The sequence below is a fragment of the Phoenix dactylifera genome, chromosome 5 (genome assembly GCF_051530095.1).
Source record: "Phoenix dactylifera cultivar Ajwa chromosome 5, Ajwa_hap1_PhDact_Kaust_v1.1, whole genome shotgun sequence".
NCBI classification, from domain to species: Eukaryota; Viridiplantae; Streptophyta; class Magnoliopsida; order Arecales; family Arecaceae; genus Phoenix; species Phoenix dactylifera.
In genome coordinates this window covers 17018925-17044291 of record NC_143194.1, presented here as the reverse complement: position 1 = coordinate 17044291, position 25367 = coordinate 17018925, and the positions used below count along the sequence as shown (strand labels likewise).

The window sequence follows — 25367 nt, the reverse complement described above, 5'->3', positions numbered from 1 at the left end:
TTAGCTTTTTATTTGAGATAGCTGCTTTTCCTTGTGTGTCCTAACGTTACAAGCATCACAGTGAGCCGTGAATATCTTTTGCAACAACATGCATGGTTTGTTACAGGAAGACAGATGTCACTAAGGACTTAGGTCCTAAAAACTGCTAAACTTTTTGCTTGCAATTCAGTCTGCTGATGAATTGGTCTTTCTGAAGTACTCAACTTTTAGCTTGAGCTTTATGTGATCTTAATGTACATCGATGATGAAATTTATTAACAAGAATCTATTATGATGTAGGTTTTGAATAAAATAGATCTGCCAGGTGCTGAACCAGATCGTGTTTCCCGGGATATTGAAGAGGTTTGTGGAAAAATCCCCTCCTATTTTGCTTGAAACCCTGGACGAGATCTCGGTTAAAATAGAATTACTTCTAGGTGCCAACAAATCAATTTTATAAAAATTATCATTTTTGAACTATCTTAGTATATCATTGACAATTTTAGGGGGATTTATACCCTCGTCTATCTTAGAGATCCAAGAGAATGCTCAAAACACCCGTTTATGATATCATGTAATCCTTTTTATTTTGACAATTTTACATAACATAAACTTGCCTCCTCTAACTAATAAGTGTGTCAACATTTGAGGTGTTGGATCAGTATGTTATCCGAACTTAGGAGAAAGTGCTTATGTAAAAATGTATCTGCAAGTTGAAGAACCATACAGAGTGATGCACGTTATCTGCTCTAACTGAACCGTAGGGTAGTTGCTAGACTTATCCATACATTGTACAGAATCTGCAGCTATGGGAAACTTATTACTGACTCCGCTAGTTATCCTGCATTTATTATTAGTCTTTCCATTTTCATTAAACATTATAGTAGTGAAAGATACCAAGGATGCCACATTTCAGAATAAGAAAAGAATATGTAAGCAACTGGTGCAAAGTCCATGCAGAATCTACTAAGTGCTCTAATAACAGAACACTAACCATGGAAAAACTAAAGCCATCTAAAAATAATCTCTTGGATGCATTGTTTTCAAATTAAGTGCTAGAATACAAAGGAAAGGTCTTGAGAAAGCGCATAGATTTTAAGGAAGACATGTCATGACCCAACTCGTTCTAGGATTTAGTTGCAAGACTCTCCAAAATTCTTTGAAGAAAGTGCAATATCAAAACTGTTACTTACCAAAAACCAAATAGTTTGCTACAACCCAAGATCCGCCGAACCAGGCCAAATCACTTGGTTCGACCCGTACCAAGCCGACCTGGTGGGGCACCAGATCGGTTCATCTCTTTTTTCGGAATCAGCTCCGAACCAGCTGGAACTGGTTTCGAACCAACAGAAACCGGCCGGAACTAGTCGCGAACTGCCCGAACTCAGTCCGAACCGGCCAGTTCCGTGGGGAATCAGCCTTATCACTGATGGGGAGGTATATAGGGAATAGATTTTGAGACCAGGAGTGACACGGTTTGCTACTAACTACATTGCGCTTGGTAGCTTTTTTAGAAGAAAGTCACCATACGTCAGATGTTTGTGTTTCGAGTGGCAAGAAAGTAGATTTGCAAGGGCCGACACAGTCGAGAATTTGGTGACGAGGCAGATACTCTGGCAGCGGGCTGAGAAGATAGTTAAGGCTATTAAACCATTGGATAGGGACTTACATCTAGCAGGTAGGCAAGAACATTGAAAATTAGACTGCTCCTATACTTGTACAATTTTACTTAGACAATTATGAACTCTATTTGTAGCATACTATCTGAATCCGAGGTTTCAGTACACCATACCTAGAATCGATATAAATGACGAACGTCTGACTGCTCTGTGTAATGTGATTTACAAGATGGAGCCTGATCTAGAAGTCCCGGCCCTATATCTAGAAAAGATAAGTTAACTTAAGTGATATGTGTAAATAAACTGATATGTTGAATTGTTAACATATTACAACGGTTTTTTTTCGTAGACTAAAATATTTAGAGAGGGCATTGACAGTTTTAGAGTCTCCGCAGCTGTCATAAGTAAGAAAAGTTGGAATCCAGATATTACACATCAACGATAACTATTACCTACTTTTTAATTACATGCTATTTAATCTTTTGAGGACCTGATTGTGTCATTTTTCTGCAGATTATTGGATTAGATTGCAGCGATGCAATTCATTGTTCAGCTAAGGTTAGTGTCTTGGTATCTTGTTTTCTTTGTTTGAGCATATGAAATTTATGTTGGACACAGTATGTGAACCATTTCTTTTTTAAAATGGAAATTAGGAGACATATTCATTCTTGGTTGTTTTTCCTATATTGTAGGAGGGAATAGGTATAACTGACATTCTCAATGCTATAATCACAAGGATTCCTCCCCCTAAGGATACTGCTGGAAGTCCTCTTAGAGCTCTTATATTTGATAGGTACCATGCAAAATTCTGAGGCCTCTTGATGCATGTTCCTTCTTTTCACAAACATTTCGATGCATTCTTTTCATTTTTTTTTCTTCTTGTTACCATCATATTACATGCTTGATTGCTTGCTAAAGATGTTATTATCTCACTTCTTGAACTGTTCTTTAGTTTCCAGAAAATACATTACTATCTCCAGCTCATATAAAAAATCTGACACAACACATTCTGTGAAAATGCTTGAGGAAATAAATGTTTTAAAAACTTTAACCTTATCTGCAGAAGATTTAAATCAAAAACTTGGTAAGATTTTTTGGCTTCATGTAATATACCGACAAACTAATTTTTTGACTTAAAATGCAGACAAATCAGTATTCTGCGAGGACTACCCACTTCTAAATTGTGGTTCTTTAGAACCTAAAAATACAATCAGAAAATAACACACACACTGACACACATACATACAGTACATGTTTAATAACGAACTTAATTTTCTGATTTATATGCTCCAATAATGGTTTTGGCTGGTCTGCTGAACCGGCACGTACTGGCCGGTTCAGCACGTACCGTACCGGTACCTACCTTCAGCGGTACGGTACAGCCACATCAAATGGTTCAGGGCCGGAACCGAGCAGAGAAGAAGAAAGAAGAGAAAGCTTAGAAGAGGAAAGAAGAGGAAGAAAGAAGAGAAAGAGGAGAAGAAGAAGAGAAGAAGAAGACGGTTCGACGTACCTCGGGCCAACCCCCTCCCGAGTACCTCGACGCACGCGCGGCCCTCCCAGCAGTTCCTTCCTTGCTCGCGGGAGAAGGAAGGAGAAGAGAGGAGGAGAGAGGGGAAGAAAGAAGAGGAGATAGCTCGGGAAGGAGGAAGAAGAAGGGAAGGGGAAAACAAAGAAAAGAAAAAAAAATCCTTTCCGCGCGCGGGGCAGCACCCCCATGCGGGCGCGAGCGGGGAATCGCTCGTGCCCGCGCGTGATTCCACGCGCAAGGACCTCACTCCCGCGCGGTTCCCCGCGCTCGCGCTATTTCCCCACGCCCGCGCGCGGTTCCTCACGCTAGGCAGCGAGCCCACGAGGGGGCGCGTCCCCGCACGTGTCGGTTTTTTTTTTTTTGGGGGGGGGGGGTGTTTGGTTCGGCAACGGTTCCAACCGGTTCCAAACCGGTATCGGAGCCTACTGGCACACCCATTCGGTCGGCTCGGCAGACACTGGGTTTTGGCGATGTTATTTGTGCTAGTCACTAGTGATTAGATATTTGTGAGAAAGGGGAATTGCATGGTTACATACATACATGCACACACAAATACATAACACACATGCACGCGCGCACACACACACCTAGTATGTTTCTGATTTATATAGTCAAACCATGTTTTTGGGGAGATTCGAAGAGGAACCCATTCACTCAGATTCAGAGACCAACGAGCCATTTGATGACTGGCTGCCTAGATTATCATTCGATACTAGCAATGATAGTTCATATGCTGGTGCATCTGGTGGCTTGGGAGAAAGCGGGGCATAAAGCACCATAGTTTATGACTTATAGTTTTAGAATGGTTTTCGATTTACCAATGAATCTTTGTTTACTCATGCCATATAGGATAGGGACTATGGTGCACGACTTGGTAGAGCCTGTGAGGACACTATTGCATATAGGAGATAGGGTTCCTAGACAGATTACACTTCATGTAGAGTAGGGTCCCTAGACATATCTGGTTCCGATTTGCATGCCAGATCCTATTCCATACCGACAGTCTATGACTTGTATGCATATGGATCGTCTGAGGCATTGTACTCGAGTAATTACTATATTTCACAGACAACCATCTTTTAGTGGCTAGCCTAGTCTCAGAATCAAATAGATGACTCCTCTTAGGGTAGCTATCTAGTGGACCATGGAAGGATTATCGAGGCCTATCGCAATATGGATCTCTTGCAGAGTTGGTGGGATGCTCTTCTAGAGTGTTCTTATGATCCCAATATCTATGAGTCACATTGACACTTCACTAGACTTTAGATGTCGATATGTATTTATATTTTAAATCAAGGTTCATCGTACCGTACCGAATCGGGCGGTATGGGGCAATACCATAGCATACTGGCTCGATACTTGTATACAGTATGGGGGACATACCGACACTTCGTATGCCGAACCGGCCCCATACCGTCCTGACACAGTGATAGTGCGACACCAGTACGGGGCCCGATACTAATATGGAGTATCTTGCTTTAAATACATTAAAATCAATTCAATTGCTGTATTGTATGCATTTTTACCTATAAATACGTTGCCTGGAGAGGTTATAGATCCATTTCATGATAGAAAGATATCAAAATAAGGTTAAAACCCCAAATTGGACAAAAGAATCAATAAAATTTTTATGTGCAAATCCAGAAAAATTGAGAAAAGAAAAAAATTGAAAAAGCAAAAAGAATAATCAAAATGGCATACTAGTCAGGTTAGTGATATGCCATGGTGTACTGAGTGTCAGTATGGTACCAAACCGATACCATTCGGTACCGCTGCCGACTGGTATAGGTCCCACTATCGGTAGAGGAGAACTTGGTTGGGAACATAGGTGGGTAATGAAAAACATTCATTTGCATGTGTAGTGCCTATGTGTGATACAAGTTCACTTGGTGCCTTTTATGGTTGGTTGGCTCACATCTTGTGTATCAGGTGTTGATACTGAATCCTTCTCAGACACATGTCCGATACTTGTGTAAAGTATCCTGTTTTCAAAATTTTAAAAAAATATTAGGATGTTTTCTGGATACACTCAATTGACTTCCCCGATGCCTCTAGAAATGATAGAGAGAGTGTTTTCTTTCTTCTTCTAATGCTAAACTCTTAACTATAAATTGTCAAATTTGTAGTCTATGATTTCAATTTTAATCTTCGCAGTATGGATTAGGGTGTTTGTATTTGAATGGTGATTCAATGATGAGCTTATGGAAGTTGATGCTATAATATAAAGTTATAAACTGTACCGTTTTATTTTGGTAGTCTATCAGGCTTTATGGACCTTCTTTATATTCATAAAATAGACTAAATAATGAGCTTGTAGAAGTTGATGCTATCATATAAACTGGACTTTGTCATTTTGATAGCCTAATTTGCTTTATGGATGCTTTTTGTTGCACTCATAAATATGTATATATATTTGTGTATATATGTATACTTGTATAAATGTACGAAATAGATATATATTCACTGGTGTATCCCAGCTCCATATTATGATCTTTTCAAGGTTTGCCCTATCAAGTATTTGTATTGTGTGGTAGTGTACCCCATATTCATGTTCTTGTAAGTTAACATGGGATTTTTGATTAAGTTAATTTATGCAACTAGTCTAGCTAAATCTTAGCAATGTTTAATCATTGACATATATCTCTGGTTTCTTATTATGATTTTGCTTATCTTAAAATCATAGTGGCTCAAAATCTACAAAGTGATGCATTATAAAAATTTATTATGGTATCATGTAATTACTTGGGAATTTTGCTTTAATTTTTAATATAAGTTTTACAAGAAATATGCCACATAACTAGAAAAGACAAATACAAGGTTACTGGAATTCTCAAGTCTCATATGGACTGTATGTTGATAGATGCAAATCAAATTAACAATATTTCTTTGGCATTAGCCTTACCATTAAAGTGCAAACGACACTGCATTACCTTGCTGCAACCAAAAAGCATAATAGAATTTCATGCATGCATGCTTACATCTACATGTATGATGAATCTATACTTATCTACATACATTTCTGCACTTGTAACTGTGGCATGCATTTGTCTATCATGTTAACACTTTATTCATGACCATAGAGTTCATATTTTCATTGGTGTTACATAGGATTTCTATTAACATTTTTTTGGTGTTGTGATAATATGAACATGTCAAGTCTTTCATTCATTGTCTTAGAAAATATCTCGATGATTGACTCTAATACATATATTTGAATTGTAGCTACTATGATCCATACAAAGGTGTAATTGTTTATTTTCGGATTGTTGATGGAACTATAAAGAAAGGTGACAGGATATATTTCATGGCTAGTGGGAAGGTAGAAATTCCCAATATTTTCTATCTTTTTTATTTCATATTCATATTAGCAAATAAAGAAGTCAAATCATATGGATAAATACTTACAAAAACTTTCGTATCAAATTATTAGGTATAGCTTGCACTTAAATTTATTGTTGCTTTGCTTGTAAAGAAAACAAAAGTCAACAAGTGACACTTTCCTTTGTCGTATTAAATTGAATGGATAAGAAAAAAATGCACTGCAAAGGTATCTAGAAACGTGTAGGAATAATTTGATGTTTCTTGCTCTTGTTTGAAAGAGGTTAAGAATCTGGAATACTGTTATCATATTATGTTATTGTTATTTATAGTGAAACCCATTAGGAAGAAGCTGACATTCATAAATTTCCTGGAGAAATAGGTAAAACAAATTGCATCGACTATTTCATAGCTAGTCCATTCTCATCCTAGGCAAAGTCCATCTTGTTGTGATAGGAATGGGCAGAAAGAAACCAGCTTTAGCTTAGGTTGTAAAGATACCAATTGTCGTTTCAAAGACTCAACACTATATTTATTCTGTAATGTTTGGGACTAGATTTGTATGGAATAGATAAATTCTACCCAAATAAGTAAAGAACTATTACCAATAACGAAGAAAGCAAGGACTGCTGAATCGGGTCGGCTCGGTTCAGCAGTGTCGAATCGACTCAGTGCGAAACCGGGTCGGTTCACCTATTACTTTCGGTTCTGGCCCCATACCGGCCAAAACCCATATAGAACAAGCCGGAACCGGTCCCTTACCGACCGGTTCCGGCCAGAACCGGTCCCTACCTACCGGAACTGGCCGATAAGTGCCCGAACCTGCCGGAACTGGCTGGAATCAGTCGGTTCGGTGCACTGAGTCAACCCGGTTCCAAATTGGGTTGACACTGTAGATTACACTATAGACTTCGGCCTTCCCAACAGCATTTTGAAAGCTATTTGCTGTCTCGGCCGCTTCCTCCTCCCAAATACTCCAAAAATAACACTGATTCAGGCTATCAGAAGAAAGATCCAAGGCTAAATAGGTGTGCTTCCTCTTCCCTACCTCATTTCCTCTTTTTTTGGGCTTGAAAAAATAGCTCAAAAATTGCAAAATAAGAAGAGATCATGCCAAAATTTTCAATTTGGGCTTATTTTTTGTATGTTGTAGATCCTTAGACGATCTATACGCTGACATAAAATTTTTTAATTTTTGGATTATATATAATTTTTAAAAATTAAAAATATATTTAGAATAAAAAATAAAAAAATTTAAATAAATAAAAATTAAAAAAAACTGTAAAATTAGAAACGTATTGAGGGGCATGCAAGCTACTCTCCATAAAAATTTGGTGTCCATTCAATTAAGTTTAGATGCGATCATGCGCATAGTGGCCTAGGCCTAAATTTGAAAAAAATTGAGAAATAAGTAGCATTCTTGAGAATAAACCAATCCTACTTAGATGTTTGTCAGTTTCGAGTGGCATAAAAGTAGATATGCATAGGCCGGCACTGAAGGGAGCAGTGTTGAGGACTTGGTGACGAGGCAGACATTCTGGCAGCAGGCTATTGTGACAGTGAATGCTATTAGACCATTGTATGAAGTGCTTCGGGCCATGGACAACGAGAGGTACCCCTAGATGGGCTTTCTATATCACATGATGAAGAGGGCAAAAACTCAGATCATTGAGACAGATCCAACGCATGCCTAGAAGTACATCAACATCATTGAGCGATGGTGGGACTACCAGATGGAATCATTGATCGACTAGCAGGTAATAAAGAACATTAAAAATTAGACTGCTCTTGTACTTATATAATTTTATTGAGACAATAACAGACTCTATGTGCAGCATACTACCTGAACCCTCGGTTCTAGTACAGTATACTTGGAGTCAAGGTCTGTCGAACCGACCGGAATCGGTCGGTTTAGGCTGTACCGATCCGGTGCCGACAACTACCGATACAGTTCGGCTGTGAAAATTGGTACTGAACTGAAACCGGTGCGATCGACACTGGTAGAAGTGGGGAAGAAGAGGAAGAAAGAAGAGAAGAAGCGGGGAAGAAGAGAAGGCAAGTACCGGGAAAAGGAGGCCTCTCTTCCTTGCTCGCGGGCGGGACCTCTCTTCCTTTCTTGCTCGCGGGAGAATGGGGGGAACCGGGAAAGAGAGGAGAAGAGAAGAGAGAGGGGAAGGAGGGTTCGGAAAGAAGGGGAGGAAAAAAATAAAGGAAAAAAAACCCCATGCGCGGGGCCAAGTGGGGAACCGCAAGCCTGCTCGCGCTCGCTCACAGGGAACCGCCCCCGCACGTGGTTCCCCACGCTGCCTCGATTTCCCGTGCGGGCTCGCTGCGTGGGGCTGCGAGCCTACGCGGGCTGCCCTGCGTGGGCTTTAAATGCCGCACAAAGTGGCATTTAGTAACGCGCGGGCGTGCAGGCACGTGCGCGCGAGCGCGCGTCGGACGCGTTTCTTTTCCTATCTCGACCGGTTTGGTACCGGTACCGAACCGTACCGTATCGGAACCGGTCTTCACCGGTACACCGGTACCTTGCTTGGAATCGATATGGATGACGAAATTCTGGTTGCTCTCCGTAATGTGATTTACAAGATGGAGCCAGATCTGGAAGTCGTGGCCCTATGTATAGAAGAGGTAAGTTAACTTAAATGACATGTATAAGTTAAGTGGTATCTTGTATTATTAACATAGTACAAAACGATTTTTTTTCACAGACCAAAATATTTAGAGAGGGCAGCGACAACTTTAGAGTATCGACAGTTGTCGTAAGTAAGAAAAGTATCAATCCAGGTATGTTGACCTCAGGACATTTACCTGGCATTAGATGATTACTAATATGGTATTATCTTATATATAATTTTTTTCAATATTTTTGCAACTGAATTGTGGATTCATTTTGTGGTGTCCGTGAAAAATCTTAAGCAGCTAGCTATCCGGATCCTTTTTCAGACGGTCTTCTCGAATGGCTGAGTGCAACTAGTCCACCTTAGCCCCTTATCCATAATAAGCAGAGGAACCGTTTGACATAGAAGCGTCTTAACCATGGTCTGCCGTATCGGTCGGTACGTGTCGGTACCGGCCGGTACATACCGGTACCGGATCCTACCGGTACGGTACAGCTACATAATTCGGTACCGAACCGTACTGACCGGTACCGGCCCGAACCGACCGGTACCGGTGCGTACCGATCGGTATCGACGCGAACCGACCGCATACCGGCCCGAACCGAATCGGTACCAACCCGAACCGACCAGTCCGTACCGGCTTCAATTTTTTTTGGGTTTTAGCCCCATTGGTACCGTACCGGTTCGGCTCGGTTTGGTTCGGTACCGTACCGGTACCGATGCCCACCGGTATGTCGGTACAGTCGGTACTGCGTACCTTACTCTCAACAATCTTGTTTATATTTACTACAATCTGAGGTTGAGGCTGAAGTGCATTCAGGAGGAAGTAGAGCTCAAGTATATGGATCGCATCCATAGTGCTTTCGTTGATGAGATAAGGTTTGGAAAACAAAGTTGGTGAGGATTTCTCCTTGGGAATAGTAGATCCCATCCATCTATTCAAAATGGATGACTTGGATTTTAAATATAAAAAGTATATAATATAAAACAATAATATATGGTTAGGGCTTTGAGGCTGGCCAATGGTTGCCTCAAGATGGCCTGGATCCTTTCGTGTCTTAAATTTCGGGTGCAGGCTTGACCTTAACCTATAGAGAGTTAGAGACCCAGCCTAAAACCTGGTGCAAAGCCTGGCTAGAATTCAGCCTAGGCCAATTGGTGTTGGGCTAGTCCAGGTGTTGCCCAGAGGTGCAGCCCAAGAGGGGGGGTGAATTGGGTCTCTTTAAAAATAATTAAAGTTAAAATGTATGGAGAGTATGAGTTACTGTTATCTTATAGATTCAGCAGCGGAAATAAGATTGCACAAATACGACAGTGATAAAAGTTAGGAAAGCAGTTAGGAATATGCAGAGGAAAGGAAGAGAAGAACCACAATCACAAACACCAAGGTTTATAGTAGTTCGGTGCACTCCCAGCACCTAAGTCCACTCCTTAAGCCTAGCTTGAGATTTCACTATAACCCAGCAGATTACAGACTGATTGTTTTTCGGGCTCACAATCAAAACGCAGTTGGTTTTTCCAGGCAACCAACCAAAAACCTTTTGTTTTTCGGGATCACAAACAATCCAGTTGGTTTTCAGATAAACCAACCAAAAACTTTACACCATTTGTTTTACCGAGCTCACAAACAACCTAGTTGGTTTTCAGATAAACCAACCAAAAACTTTACATCATTTGTTTTCCCGGGCTCACAAACAACCTAGTTGGTTTTCAGATAAACCAACCAGAAACTTTTCCCTTGCTGAATATTTCCGATTCAGCAACTTCCAATCGAGGCTTGGAAGAGCCTTTACAAGTTTCAAATCAATGAAACTGTTACAGCAGCAATTAATCCAACTAAAAGAATGTTGTAACTTGAAAACTTAAAGCTTCAGAGCATATAAAGAATAAATCAATGAAAGTAAAAGCTGAAGCCGATGAAGAAGTTGGCTGTGGAAGGATGTTCCAATGTCCGAACAGCAGCTCTTCACGATGCAGTGAGAAACTTCGACTGATCTCACAAGAGAAAGTTTCAGATTACAATGCTGGTGAGGATGATGAACTGTTAAGCTTTTCTTTTCTTTTTCTCAGTGGAAACCTTTTGTTTTCAATAGAATCTTTTTTCTTTCCTTGTTTCCATTCTGAGGTTCCCTCGTATTTATAGACAAATTCTTTGGCGGAATTTGAATTTCTTTCTTCCCATTCTGATGAGAATCTTTTTCTGTTACAGAAGAAGACAAAAGTCGTTCACCGCTTCTCGTTGTGGTCCCAGCAGTACAAGGGTCGACTCATATAACTCTGGGGTCGACTCATTTTTGGGCTTGAAAAAATAGCTCAAAAATTGCAAAATAAGAAGAGATCATGCCAAAATTTTTGATTTGGGCTTATTTTTTGTATGTTGTAGATCCTTAGACGATCTACACGCTGACATAAAAATTTTTAATTTTTGGATTATATATAATTTTTAAAAATTAAAAATATATTTAGAATAAAAAATAAAAAAATTAAATAAATAAAAATTAAAAAAACTGTAAAATTAGAAACGTATTGAGGGGCATGCAAGCTACTCTCCATAAAAATTTGGCGTCCATTTATTTAAGTTTTGATGCGATCATGCGTATAGTGGCCTAGGCCTAAATTTGAAAAAAATTGAGAAATAAGTAGCATTCTTGAGAATAAAGCAATCCTACTCAGATGTTTGTCAGTTTCGAGTGGCATAAAAGTAGATATGCGTGGGCCGGCACTGAAGGGAGCAGTGTTGAGGACTTGGTGACGAGGCAGACATTCTGGCAGCAGGCTACTGTGATGTGAATGCTATTAGACCATGGTATGAAGTGCTTCGGGCCGTGGACAACGAGAGGTACCCCTAGATGGGCTTCCTATATCACATGATGAAGAGGGCAAAAACTCATATCATTGAACAGATCCGACGCATGCTTAGAAGTACATCGACATCATTGAGCGACGGTGGGACTACCAGATGGAATCATTGATCGACTAGCAGGTAATAAAGAACATTAAAAATTAGACTGCTCTTGTACTTGTATAATATTACTGAGACAATAACAGATTCTATGTGCAGCATACTACCTGAACCCTCGGTTCTAGTACAGTATACTTGGAGTCAAGGTTTGTCGAACCGACCGGAACCGGTCGGTTCAGGCTGTTTCAATTCGGTGCCGACAGCTACCGGTACGGTTCGGCTGGGAAAATTGGTACTGAACCGAAATCGGTGCGACCGACACCGGTAGAAGTGGGGAAGAAGAGGAGGAAGAAGAGGAAGAAAGAAGAGAAGAAGAAGCGGGGAAGAAGAGAAGGCAAGTACCGGGAAAAGGAGGACCTCTCTTCCTTGCTCGCGGGCGGGACCTCTCTTCCTTCCTTGCTCGCGGGAGAATGGGGAGAATCGGGAAAGAGGGGAGAAGAGAGGAGAGAGGGGAAGGAGGGTTCGGAAAGAAGGGGAGGAAAAAAATAAAGGAAAAAAAAACCCCGTGCGCGGGGCCGAGTGGGGAACCGCAAGCCTGCTCGCGCTCGCTCACAGGGAACCGCCCCCGCACGTGGTTCCCCACGCTGCCTCGATTTCCCGCGCGGGCTCGCCGCGCGGGGTTGCGAGCCTACGCGGCCTGCCCTGCGTGGGCTTTAAATGCCGCACAAAGTGGCATTTAGTAACGCGCGGGCGTGCAGGCACATGCGCGCGAGCGTGCGTTGGACGCATTTTTTTTCTATCTCGATCGGTTCGGTATCGGTACCGAACCGTACCGTATCGGAACCGGTCTTCACCGGTACACCGGTACCTTGCTTGGAATCGATATGGATGACGAAATTCTGGTCGCTCTCTGTAATGTGATTTACAAGATGGAGCCAGATCTTGAAGTCGTGGCCCTATGTATAGAAGAGGTAAGTTAACTTAAATGACATGTATAAGTTAAGTGGTATCTTGTATTATTAACATAGTACAAACCAATTTTTTTTCACAGACCAAAATATTTAGAGAGGGCAGCGACAACTTTAGAGTATCGACAGCTGTCGTAAGTAAGAAAAGTATCAATCCAGGTATGTTGACATCAGGAGGACATTTACCTGGCATTAGATGATTACTAATATGGTATTATCTTATATATAATTTTTTTCAATATTTTTGCAACTGGATGGTGGATTCATTTTGTGCTTTCCGCGAAAAATCTTAAGCAGCTAGCAATCCGGATTCTTTTTCAGACGGTCTTCTCGAGTGGCTGTGAGTGCAACTAGTCCACCTTAGCCCCTCATCCACAATAAGCAGAGGAACCGTTTGATACAAGAAGCGTCTCAACCATGGTCTGCCGTACCGATCGATACGGATCGGTACAGGCCGGTACATATCGGTACCAGACGGAACCGGTACGATGTAGCTATATTTTTCGGTTCTGACTATTCGTAACTCGTACCGGTCGGTACCGACCCGGTACTGCCCCGTACCGACCCGGTATCGGCCGTACCGACCTGGTACCGGCCGTACCGATCCCGTACCGGCCCGTACCGACCGGCTCGTACTGACCTCAAATTTTTTTTTGGCTTTTGGCCCGAACCAGCCGAACCGGTACAGTACCGGTTCGGTTCGGTATAGTACCGGTACCGTACCGATACCGATGCCCACCGGTACGTCGGTATGGTTGGTACCATGGTCTGCCGTACCGGTCCGTACCGGTCCGGCCTGGGACCGGTACCGGATCAGCATGAAAACCGGTACCGGTAGTTTATTGTTGAAAAACCGGTACGGAACCGGTACAGGACCGGTTCGGACAGGTACGGGATTGGTGCGGACCGGTACGGGACCGGTTCGGACCGGTACGGGACCGGTTCGGATCGGTACGCCACCGGTACGGGACCGATTTCGTACCGGTCCGGGCCGCCACCGGTACGCCGACCGGTACCGGTACGGCGGACCTTGGTTGGTACAGCGGACCTTGGTCTCAACGATCTTGTTTATATTTACTACAATCTGAGGTTGAGGCTGAAGTGTATTCAAGAGGACGTAGAGCTCAAGTATATAGATCCCATCCATAGTGCTTTCGTTGATGAGATAAGGTTTGGGAAACAAAGTTGGTGAGGATTTCTCCTTGGGAATAGTAGATCCCATCCATCTATTCAAAATGGATGACTTGGATTTTAAATATAAAAAGGATATAATATAAAACAATAATATATGGTTAGGGCTTTGAGGCTGGCCAATGGTTGCCTCAACATGGCCTGGATCCTTTCGTGTCTTAAATTTCGGGTGCAGGCTTGACCTGAACCTATAGAGAGTTAGAGACCCAGCCTAAAACCTGGTGCAAAGCCTGGCTAGAATTCAGCCTAGGCGAATTGGTGTTGGGCTAGTCCAGGTGTTGCCCAGAGGTGCAGCCCAAGAGGGGAGGTGAATTGGATCTCTTTAAAAATAATTAAAGTTAAAACGTATGGAGAGTATGAGTTACTGTTATCTTATAGATTCGGCAGCGGAAATAAGATTGCACAAATACGACAGTGAATAAAGTTAGGAAAGCAGTCAGGAATATGCAGAGGAAAGGAAGAGAAGACCCACAATCACAAATACGAAGGTTTATAGTGGTTCGGTGCACTCCCAGCACCTACGTCCACTCCTCAAGCCTAGCTTGAGATTTCACTATAACCCAGCAGATTACAGCTTGATTGTTTTCCGAGCTCACAATCAAAACCCAGTTGGTTTTTCCAGGCAACCAACCGAAAACCTTTTGTTTTCCGGGATCACAAACAACCCAGTTGGTTTTCAGATAAACCAACCAAAAACTTTACACTGTTTGTTTTTCCGAGCTTTCAAACAACCCAGTTGGTTTTTAGATAAACCAACCAAAAACTTTACACCGTTTGTTTTCCCGGACTTTCAAACAACCCAGTTGGTTTTCAGATAAACCAACCAAAAACTTTACACCGTTTGTTTTCCCGGGCTCGCAAACAACTTAGTTGGTTTTCAAATTAACTAACCAGAAACTTTTCCCTTGCTGAATATTTCCGATTCAACAACTTCCAATCGAGGCTTGGAAGAGCCTTTACAAGTTTCAAATCAATGAAACTGTTACAGCAGCCATTAATCCAACTAAAAAAATGCTGTAACTAGAAAACTTAAAGCTTCAGAGCATATAAAGAATAAATCAATGAAAGTAAAAGCTGAAGCCGATGAAGAAGTTGGGTGTGGAAGGATGTTCCAATGTCCGAACAAAGCTCTTCACGATGTAGTGAGAAACTTCGACTGATCTCCTCACAAGAGAAAGTTTCAGATTACAGTGCTGGTGAAGATGATGAACTGTTAAGCTTTTCTTCTCTTTTTCTCGGTGGAAACCTTTTGTTTTCAATAGAATCTTTTCCCTTTCCTTGTTGTTTCTATTCTGAGGTTCCCTCGTATTTATAGACAAATTCTTCGGCGGGATTTGAATTTCTTTCTTCCCATTCTGATGAGAATCTTTTTCTGTTATAGAAGAAGACAAAAGTAGTTCACAGCTTCCCGTTGTGGTCCCAGCAGTACAAGGGTCGGCTCATATAACTCAGGGGTCGACTCATGTTCATTCTGGATCGGCACTTCAAAATGCGGAGAAAGCTTTTGCTGTGTCAGGAGGATATTTACCTGGCATTAGATGATTACTAATGTGGTATTATCTTATATATAATTTTTTTCAATATTTTTGCAACTGAATGGTGGATTCATTTTGTGCTTTCCGCGAAAAATCTTAAGCAGCTAGCTATCCGGATTCTTTTTCAGACGGTCTTCTCGAGTGGCTGTGAGTGCAACTAGTCCACCTTAGCCCCTCATCCACAATAAGCAGAGGAACCGTTTGATACAAGAAGCGTCTCAACCATGGTCTGCCGTACCGATCGGTACAGGCCGGTACATATCGGTACCAGACGGAACCGGTACGATGTAGCTATATTTTTCGGTTCCGACTATTCATAACTCGTACCAGTCGGTACCGACCCGGTATTGCCCCGTACCGATCCGGTATCGGCCGTACCGATCCCGTACCGGCCCGTACCGACCGGCTCGTACTGACCTCAAATTTTTTTTGGCTTTTGGCCCGAACCAGCCGAACCGGTACAGTACCGGTTCGGTTTGGTATAGTACCGGTACCGTACCGATACCGATGCCCACCGGTACGTCGGTATGGTTGGTACAGCGGACCTTGGTCTCAACGATCTTGTTTATATTTACTACAATCTGAGGTTGAGGCTGAAGTGTATTCAGGAGGAAGTAGAGCTCAAGTATATAGATCCCATCCATAGTGCTTCGTTGATGAGATAAGGTTTGGGAAACAAAGTTGGTGAGGATTTCTCCTTGGGAATAGTAGATCCCATCCATCTATTCAAAATGGATGACTTGGATTTTAAATATAAAAAGTATATAATATAAAATAATAATATATGGTTAGGGCTTTGAGGCTGGCCAATGGTTGCCTCAACATGGCCTGGATCCTTTCGTGTCTTAAATTTTGGGTGCAGGCTTGACCTGAACCTATAGAGAGTTAGAGACCCAACCTAAAACCTGGTGCAAAGCCTGGCTAGAATTCAGCCTAGGCCAATTGGTGTTGGGCTAGTCCAGGTGTTGCCCAGAGGTGCAGCCCAAGAGGGGAGGTGAATTGGATCTCTTTAAAAATAATTAAAGTTAAAACGTATGGAGAGTATGAGTTACTGTTATCTTATAGAAGCAGCGGAAATAAGATTGCACAAATACGACAGTGAATAAAGTTAGGAAAGCAGTCAGGAATATGCAGAGGAAAGGAAGAGAAGACCCACAATCACAAATACGAAGGTTTATAGTGGTTCGGTGCACTCCCAGCACCTACGTCCACTCCTCAAGCCTAGCTTGAGATTTCACTATAACCCAGCAGATTACAGCCTGATTGTTTTCCGAGCTCACAATCAAAACCCAGTTGGTTTTTCCTGGCAACCAACCGAAAATCTTTTGTTTTTCGGGATCACAAACAACCCAGTTGGTTTTCAGATAAACCAACCAAAAACTTTACACTGTTTGTTTTCCCGAGCTTTCAAACAACCCAGTTGGTTTTTAGATAAACCAACCAAAAACTTTACACCGTTTGTTTTCCCGGACTTTCAAACAACCCAGTTGGTTTTCAGATAAACCAACCAAAAACTTTACACCGTTTGTTTTCCTGGGCTCACAAACAACTTAGTTGGTTTTCAAATTAACTAACCAGAAACTTTTCCCTTGCTGAATATTTCCGATTCAACAACTTCCAATCGAGGCTTGGAAGAGCCTTTACAAGTTTCAAATCAATGAAACTGTTACAGCAGCCATTAATCCAACTAAAAAAATGCTGTAACTAGAAAACTTAAAGCTTCAGAGCATATAAAGAATAAATCAATGAAAGTAAAAGCTGAAGCCGATGAAGAAGTTGGGTGTGGAAGGATGTTCCAATGTCCGAACAAAGCTCTTCACGATGTAGTGAGAAACTTCGACTGATCTCCTCACAAGAGAAAGTTTCAGATTACAGTGCTGGTGAAGATGATGAACTGTTAAGCTTTTCTTCTCTTTTTGTCGGTGGAAACCTTTTGTTTTCAATAGAATCTTTTCCCTTTCCTTGTTGTTTCTATTCTGAGGTTCCCTCGTATTTATAGACAAATTCTTCGGCGGGATTTGAATTTCTTTCTTTCCATTCTGATGAGAATCTTTTTCTGTTATAGAAGAAGACAAAAGTAGTTCACAGCTTCCCGTTGTGGTCCCAGCAGTACAAGTGTCGGCTCATATAACTCAGGGGTCGACTCATGTTCATTCTGGATCGGCACTTTAAAATGCGGAGAAAGCTTTTGCTGTGTCAGGAGGATATTTACCTGGCATTAGATGATTACTAATGTGGTATTATCTTATATATAATTTTTTTCAATATTTTTGCAACTGAATGGTGGATTCATTTTGTGCTTTCCGCGAAAAATCTTAAGCAGCTAGCTATCCGGATTCTTTTTCAGACGGTCTTCTCGAGTGGCTGTGAGTGCAACTAGTCCACCTTAGCCCCTCATCCACAATAAGCAGAGGAACCGTTTGATACAAGAAGCGTCTCAACCATGGTCTGCCGTACCGATCGGTACGGATCGGTACAGGCCGGTACATATCGGTACCAGACGGAACCGGTACGATGTAGCTATATTTTTCGGTTCCGACTATTCGTAACTCGTACCAGTCGGTACCGACCCGGTACTGCCCCGTACCGATCCGGTATTGGCCGTACCGGCCCGGTACCGGCCGTACCGATCCCGTACCGGCCCGTACCGACCGGCTCGTACTGACCTCAAATTTTTTTTGGCTTTTGGCCCGAACCAGCCGAACCGGTACAGTACCGGTTCGGTTTGGTATAGTACCGGTACCGTACCGATACCGATGCCCACCGGTACGTCGGTATGGTTGGTACAGCGGACCTTGGTCTCAACGATCTTGTTTATATTTACTACAATCTGAGGTTGAGGCTGAAGTGTATTCAGGAGGAAGTAGAGCTCAAGTATATAGATCCCATCCATAGTGCTTTCGTTGATGAGATAAGGTTTGGGAAACAAAGTTGGTGAGGATTTCTCCTTGGGAATAGTAGATCCCATCCATCTATTCAAAATGGATGACTTGGATTTTAAATATAAAAAGTATATAATATAAAATAATAATATATGGTTAGGGCTTTGAGGCTGGCCAATGGTTGCCTCAACATGGCCTGGATCCTTTCGTGTCTTAAATTTTGGGTGCAGGCTTGACCTGAACCTATAGAGAGTTAGAGACCCAACCTAAAACCTGGTGCAAAGCCTGGCTAGAATTCAGCCTAGGCCAATTGGTGTTGGGCTAGTCCAGGTGTTGCCCAGAGGTGCAGCCCAAGAGGGGAGGTGAATTGGATCTCTTTAAAAATAATTAAAGTTAAAACGTATGGAGAGTATGAGTTACTGTTATCTTATAGAAGCAGCGGAAATGAGATTGCACAAATACGACAGTGAATAAAGTTAGGAAAGCAGTCAGGAATATGCAGAGGAAAGGAAGAGAAGACCCACAATCACAAATACGAAGGTTTATAGTGGTTCGGTGCACTCCCACCACCTACGTCCACTCCTCAAGCCTAGCTTGAGATTTCACTATAACCCAGCAGATTACAGCCTGATTGTTTTCCGAGCTCACAATCAAAACCCAGTTGGTTTTTCCAGGCAACCAACCGAAAACCTTTTGTTTTCCGGGATCACAAACAACCCAGTTGGTTTTCAGATAAACCAACCAAAAACTTTACACTGTTTGTTTTCCCGAGCTTTCAAACAACCCAGTTGGTTTTTAGATAAACCAACCAAAAACTTTACACCGTTTGTTTTCCCGGACTTTCAAACAACCCAGTTGGTTTTCAGATAAACCAACCAAAAACTTTACACCGTTTGTTTTCCCGGGCTCACAAACAACTTAGTTGGTTTTCAAATTAACTAACCAGAAACTTTTCCCTTGCTGAATATTTCCGATTCAACAACTTCCAATCGAGGCTTGGAAGAGCCTTTACAAGTTTCAAATCAATGAAACTGTTACAGCAGCCATTAATCCAACTAAAAAAATGCTGTAACTAGAAAACTTAAAGCTTCAGAGCATATAAAGAATAAATCAATGAAAGTAAAAGCTGAAGCCGATGAAGAAGTTGGGTGTGGAAGGATGTTCCAATGTCCGAACAAAGCTCTTCACGATGTAGTGAGAAACTTCGACTGATCTCCTCACAAGAGAAAGTTTCAGATTACAGTGCTGGTGAAGATGATGAACTGTTAAGCTTTTCTTCTCTTTTTGTCGGTGGAAACCTTTTGTTTTCAATAGAATCTTTTCCCTTTCCTTGTTGTTTCTATTCTGAGGTTCCCTCGTATTTATAGACAAATTCTTCGGCGGGATTTGAATTTCTTTCTTCCCATTCTGATGAGAATCTTTTTCTGTTATAGAAGAAGACAAAAGTAGTTCACAGCTTCCCGTTGTGGTCCCAGCAGTACAAGGGTCGGCTCATATAACTCAGGGGTCGACTCATGTTCATTCTGGATCGGCACTTTAAAATGCGGAGAAAGCTTTTGCTGTGTCAGGAGGATATTTACCTGGCATTAGATGATTACTAATGTGGTATTATCTTATATATAATTTTTTTCAATATTTTTGCAACTGAATGGTGGATTCATTTTGTGCTTTCCGCGAAAAATCTTAAGCAGCTAGCTATCCGGATTCTTTTTCAGACGGTCTTCTCGAGTGGCTGTGAGTGCAACTAGTCCACCTTAGCCCCTCATCCACAATAAGCAGAGGAACCGTTTGATACAAGAAGCGTCTCAACCATGGTCTGCCGTACCGATCGGTACGGATCGGTACAGGCCGGTACATATCGGTACCAGACGGAACCGGTACGATGTAGCTATATTTTTCGGTTCCGACTATTCGTAACTCGTACCAGTCGGTACCGACCCGGTACTGCCCCGTACCGATCCGGTATCGGCCGTACCGGCCCGGTACCGGCCGTACAGATCCCGTACCGGCCCGTACCGACCGGCTCGTACTGACCTCAAATTTTTTTTGGCTTTTGGCCCGAACCAGCCGAACCGGTACAGTGCCGGTTCGGTTCGGTATAGTACCGGTACCGTACCGATACCGATGCCCACCGGTACGTCGGTATGGTTGGTACAGCGGACCTTGGTCTCAACGATCTTGTTTATATTTACTACAATCTGAGGTTGAGGCTGAAGTGTATTCAGGAGGAAGCAGAGCTCAAGTTTATAGATCCCATCCATAGTGCTTTCGTTGATGAGATAAGGTTTGGGAAACAAAGTTGGTGAGGATTTCTCCTTGGGAATAGTAGATCCCATCCATCTATTCAAAATGGATGACTTGGATTTTAAATATAAAAAGTATATAATATAAAACAATAATATATGGTTAGGGCTTTGAGGCTGGCCAATGGTTGCCTCAACATGGCCTGGATCCTTTCGTGTCTTAAATTTCGGGTGCAGGCTTGACCTGAACCTATAGAGAGTTAGAGACCCAACCTAAAACCTGGTGCAAAGCCTGGCTAGAATTCAGCCTAGGCCAATTGGTGTTGGGCTAGTCCAGGTGTTGCCCAGAGGTGCAGCCCAAGAGGGGAGGTGAATTGGATCTCTTTAAAAATAATTAAAGTTAAAACGTATGGAGAGTATGAGTTACTGTTATCTTATAGATTCGGCAGCGGAAATAAGATTGCACAAATACGATAGTGAATAAAGTTAGGAAAGCAGTCAGGAATATGCAGAGGAAAGGAAGAGAAGACCCACAATCACAAATACGAAGGTTTATAGTGGTTCGGTGCACTCCCAGCACCTACGTCCACTCCTCAAGCCTAGCTTGAGATTTCACTATAACCCAGCAGATTACAGCCTGATTGTTTTCCGAGCTCACAATCAAAACCCAGTTGGTTTTTCCAGGCAACCAACCGAAAACCTTTTGTTTTCCGGGATCACAAACAACCCAGTTGGTTTTCAGATAAACCAACCAAAAACTTTACACCGTTTGTTTTCCCGGGTTTTCAAACAACCCAGTTGGTTTTCAGATAAACCAACCAAAAACTTTACACCGTTTGTTTTCCCGGGCTCACAAACAACTTAGTTGGTTTTCAAATTAACTAACCAGAAACTTTTCCCTTGCTGAATATTTCCGATTCAACAACTTCCAATCGAGGCTTGGAAGAGCCTTTACAAGTTTCAAATCAATGAAACTGTTACAGCAGCCATTAATCCAACTAAAAAAATGCTGTAACTAGAAAACTTAAAGCTTCAGAGCATATAAAGAATAAATCAATGAAAGTAAAAGCTGAAGCCGATGAACAAGTTGGGTGTGGAAGGATGTTCCAATGTCCGAACAACAGCTCTTCACGATGTAGTGAGAAACTTCGACTGATCTCCTCACAAGAGAAAGTTTCAGATTACAGTGCTGGTGAAGATGATGAACTGTTAGAGCTTTTCTTCTCTTTTTCTCGGTGGAAACCTTTTGTTTTCAATAGAATCTTTTCCCTTTCCTTGTTGTTTTCTATTCTGAGGTTCCCTCGTATTTATAGACAAATTCTTCGGCGGGATTTGAATTCCTTTCTTCCCATTCTGATGAGAATCTTTTTCTATGATAGAAGACAAAAGTCGTTCACAGCTTCCCGTTGTGGTCCCAGCAGTACAAGGGTCGGCTCATATAACTCAGGGGTCGACTCATGTTCATTCTGGATCGGCACTTCAAAATGCGGAGAAAGCTTTTGCTGTGTCATCTTCAAAGGGTCGACTCTTAATTCTTAAGGGTCGGCTCATCTTCATTAGGAGTCGCCTTTTTAAACACAAGGGTCGGCTCATCGTCTTCAGGAGTCGCCTCTTTAAATGCAAGAGTCGACTCATACCATAATTTTCCGGCTGTCGCTTAAACTGAGCTGGGGTCGACTCTTCAAATGCAAGGGTCGACTCTTCAATTTCGGGGGTCGACTCATTTTGAACCAGGGTCGACTCTTCAAGCTTCTCTCGGGCGGTAAAAACTTTCTATTTACTTCAAACTACACAAGGGTCGACTTATGTTTTGCAGGGGTCGACTCATTGACTGTGTTCTTTGAATAAAACTTATCAGAATCAACTTAAACTTGTCCTTTTTGCTTAGGTGTTGACTCAAGTTTTTCAAACAGAAAACTTTAGTCATCTCTGATCTCCATGGATTAGATTATGATCATTTTCTTTTGGAACATGTCCAATGAGATGTTTGCGAAGAACTTATGATTTTGCAGTGCTTCATTCCTTCTGATTTTTCTTAACTTAGAAATCTTCACAATTAGGCCAATGTCATTAGTACACAACATGATCTCAAGTGTTTTGTAATCATCAAAATTCATCCTTTAGGGTTGACACCAGGCCTGTTTCCAGGATTAGTGCCTACTGATACTCTTTGTAGGTTAGATCCTAGACAGTGTGTAATGTACCCATCCCCTATTGTTACATCATGCATCTCGATATTTCAAAGCTCAACATTCAAAATTTAGGAGAATATGTGGGGAGTGATCTCCTAAAATATGATAGGGTCATTGCTCGCCCTACAGAACCATTACATGGTATAGGCTCCCTGTTTAGTAGTAAACTTGCTTTTATATTTTAACTAGGGAGAGTTTTATATTTAGTTTCTATGCATATGTCCTATCTGGCTTTCTTGGAGACTGAAGTTCAAGCACTTAAAGGATGCTGGACAGGTGGCACTTGAGTCAAGCATCTAAGTAGCATGTTTAATAGCTAACCATCTTAGATCTGTTTATATTGTCAAATTGCAGAAATCCGTTTTGCTTAGAATATAGATGCAGAAATCAGCTAAAACATGTAAAATAGTTGAAGCATATAAACTTGAGTTCTGAAACATCAGGGATATCCATCAAAATGACACTACATACAGAATATGATTTTTAATATGCACTCAGAAACATACATGAATGGCTAGAATTCAGCATAGAAGTCATGAGGCTATAATATATGAGTGATGGTAATACACCATCCTCAGATTGTTTAATATTGAGAAGAAGTTCTGCATAATTTTGAAGATACTGTTGAATATTAATTTTCGAACAGGATGATATGCATATTCAATAGATATTAACATTCTTTCTTAATGCTAATTGGATTTGGATTTTAAAGCTGATAATATTACATTTATGAAACTACTCCATCAGTGCATATTCGTTATTAAGTACATCGTCTATTATTGGAAGTTTTTACTGGAGCGAAATTATTTTTTTTGTTAAACTGATAAATGATCTTCACTTTTCCCTCAGTTTATTTTTCTCAATATAAACTGCAACAATATTACAAGGTCACTGTGCTACATTAATTTTGCTTTTCAACATAATCAGGATTACGTTGCTGATGAAATTGGTGTCTTGTCACCCAATCAACTGCCTGTAAATGAGCTATATTCTGGTGAGGTATACTTGAATATTTCAAAATGTGATTGAAAATCTGATTTCTTTCTATTATTATATTTTTAGGTATACTTGAATATTTCAAAATGTCAAATACGCCTGCTATTATATCAATTCTCTGGATATTGATGCTATGTTACTTCACAAGTGTTTCTCTGCCTGCTGCTAGTTCATATGTTTCTGTAGATTAGATTTTAGGCATCCATAAATGACTTAACTGCATAGCAAGTTCTTGTTTGCATGGTGTGTGCTATTTACTTAATTTCTTCACTCATTTTTTGATAGGATAGTTTATTGGCATCTGACCAGATCTCATGATATTCACCATGGCTATCGCTTAAAATTTTGATATCCGGGCAATACCTTTTGTTCTCATTTTAAAATTGATCTCTGAGATTCTGTGCACCGTCTGCATATCTTGCACTTTCTATTTATTTATTGTGTTTCTTGGCCTTGCTAATCACCAACATTTCAGGTGGGCTATATTTCAGCTTCAATAAGATCAGTTGCAGATGCCAGGGTTGGTGACACAATTACTCACTTCCGAAGAAGGGCAGAGAGCTCATTGCCAGGATATGAGGAGGCCAGATCCATGGTGTTTTGTGGTCTATTCCCTGTTGATGCTGATCAGTATTGGCCTCTTACTATATTTGATTTCATTGTTTAAGCAACTACCTAGCTTATTTACAATATCTTGCATGTTATTCTTTTCTTCTGTTATTTTTGATAGATTTCCTGAGTTGCGTGATGCATTGGAAAAGCTTCAACTCAATGATGCTGCTCTGAAGGTGGGATTGTGTTTAGTCATTCTTTGGATCTCTTCACGTTCCTCTTTTCTTTGAATCTTAAGTCTTTTCTTTTTTATCCTTGCTTTTGATTATAAAGATTTCAGATCTTTTGATAGCTGTTATGTTGATGGCTTTATGATCTTTCTACATTCTAATCATGAGTTTGAATTTCATAAGAATCAAGAAGTATATCACCTAAACTATCAACTTAAGTAATTGCATGGTAGCTGGCTAGAATCCTAGGATTTATTTTGAATGGCTCAATATTTTTTGTGCTACTCCAAAATTTCTCTTTGGTGTTTGTCAGATTACTATTCACAACACATAAAAAGAATATTCAGCTCACAAAACAAACTTCTCAAAGATTTCAGCACCATCTCTCTATCACCATTTTCTTACTCAAACGTCTGGTTTATTTGCTTTTGAGCTGAGCAGGTGGAGGAAGGTGTAGGTGCCTAGAGATTAATAACAGTGCATAGTGGCATACTAATATTTTCTCAAGAAATCAAGCATGTGAGGGTTAGGGTATTAAGCAGTTAGATAAGCTTGATATATGTGATTGGATGGAGCCTATTGCAAATGCATGGTTTCCAATCCTGGTA

At 41.2% G+C, this 25367-nt stretch overlaps 1 protein-coding gene across 11 annotated transcripts in view; it reads left to right on the top strand.

Annotated features, from left to right (window-relative positions):
- Positions 1-25367, top strand: part of LOC103695786 (Small GTP-binding protein) — a 117288-nt gene that overhangs the window by 34055 nt on the left and 57866 nt on the right. For 10 of the 11 annotated variants that reach the window (XR_005507009.3, XM_039116095.3, XM_039116101.3 and 7 more), the window contains 7 exons: positions 280-342; positions 2112-2156; positions 2291-2391; positions 6352-6448; positions 23909-23980; positions 24453-24607; positions 24708-24765. Coding sequence is in view for 10 of the 11 variants with exons in the window: in XM_039116095.3 (XP_038972023.1) it covers positions 280-342; positions 2112-2156; positions 2291-2391; positions 6352-6448; positions 23909-23980; positions 24453-24607; positions 24708-24765 (591 nt within the window). In the remaining variant the exon portion in view is untranslated. The remainder of the gene's footprint in view (positions 1-279; positions 343-2111; positions 2157-2290; positions 2392-6351; positions 6449-23908; positions 23981-24452; positions 24608-24707; positions 24766-25367) is intronic. The other variant, XM_039116096.3, reaches the window with a different exon arrangement.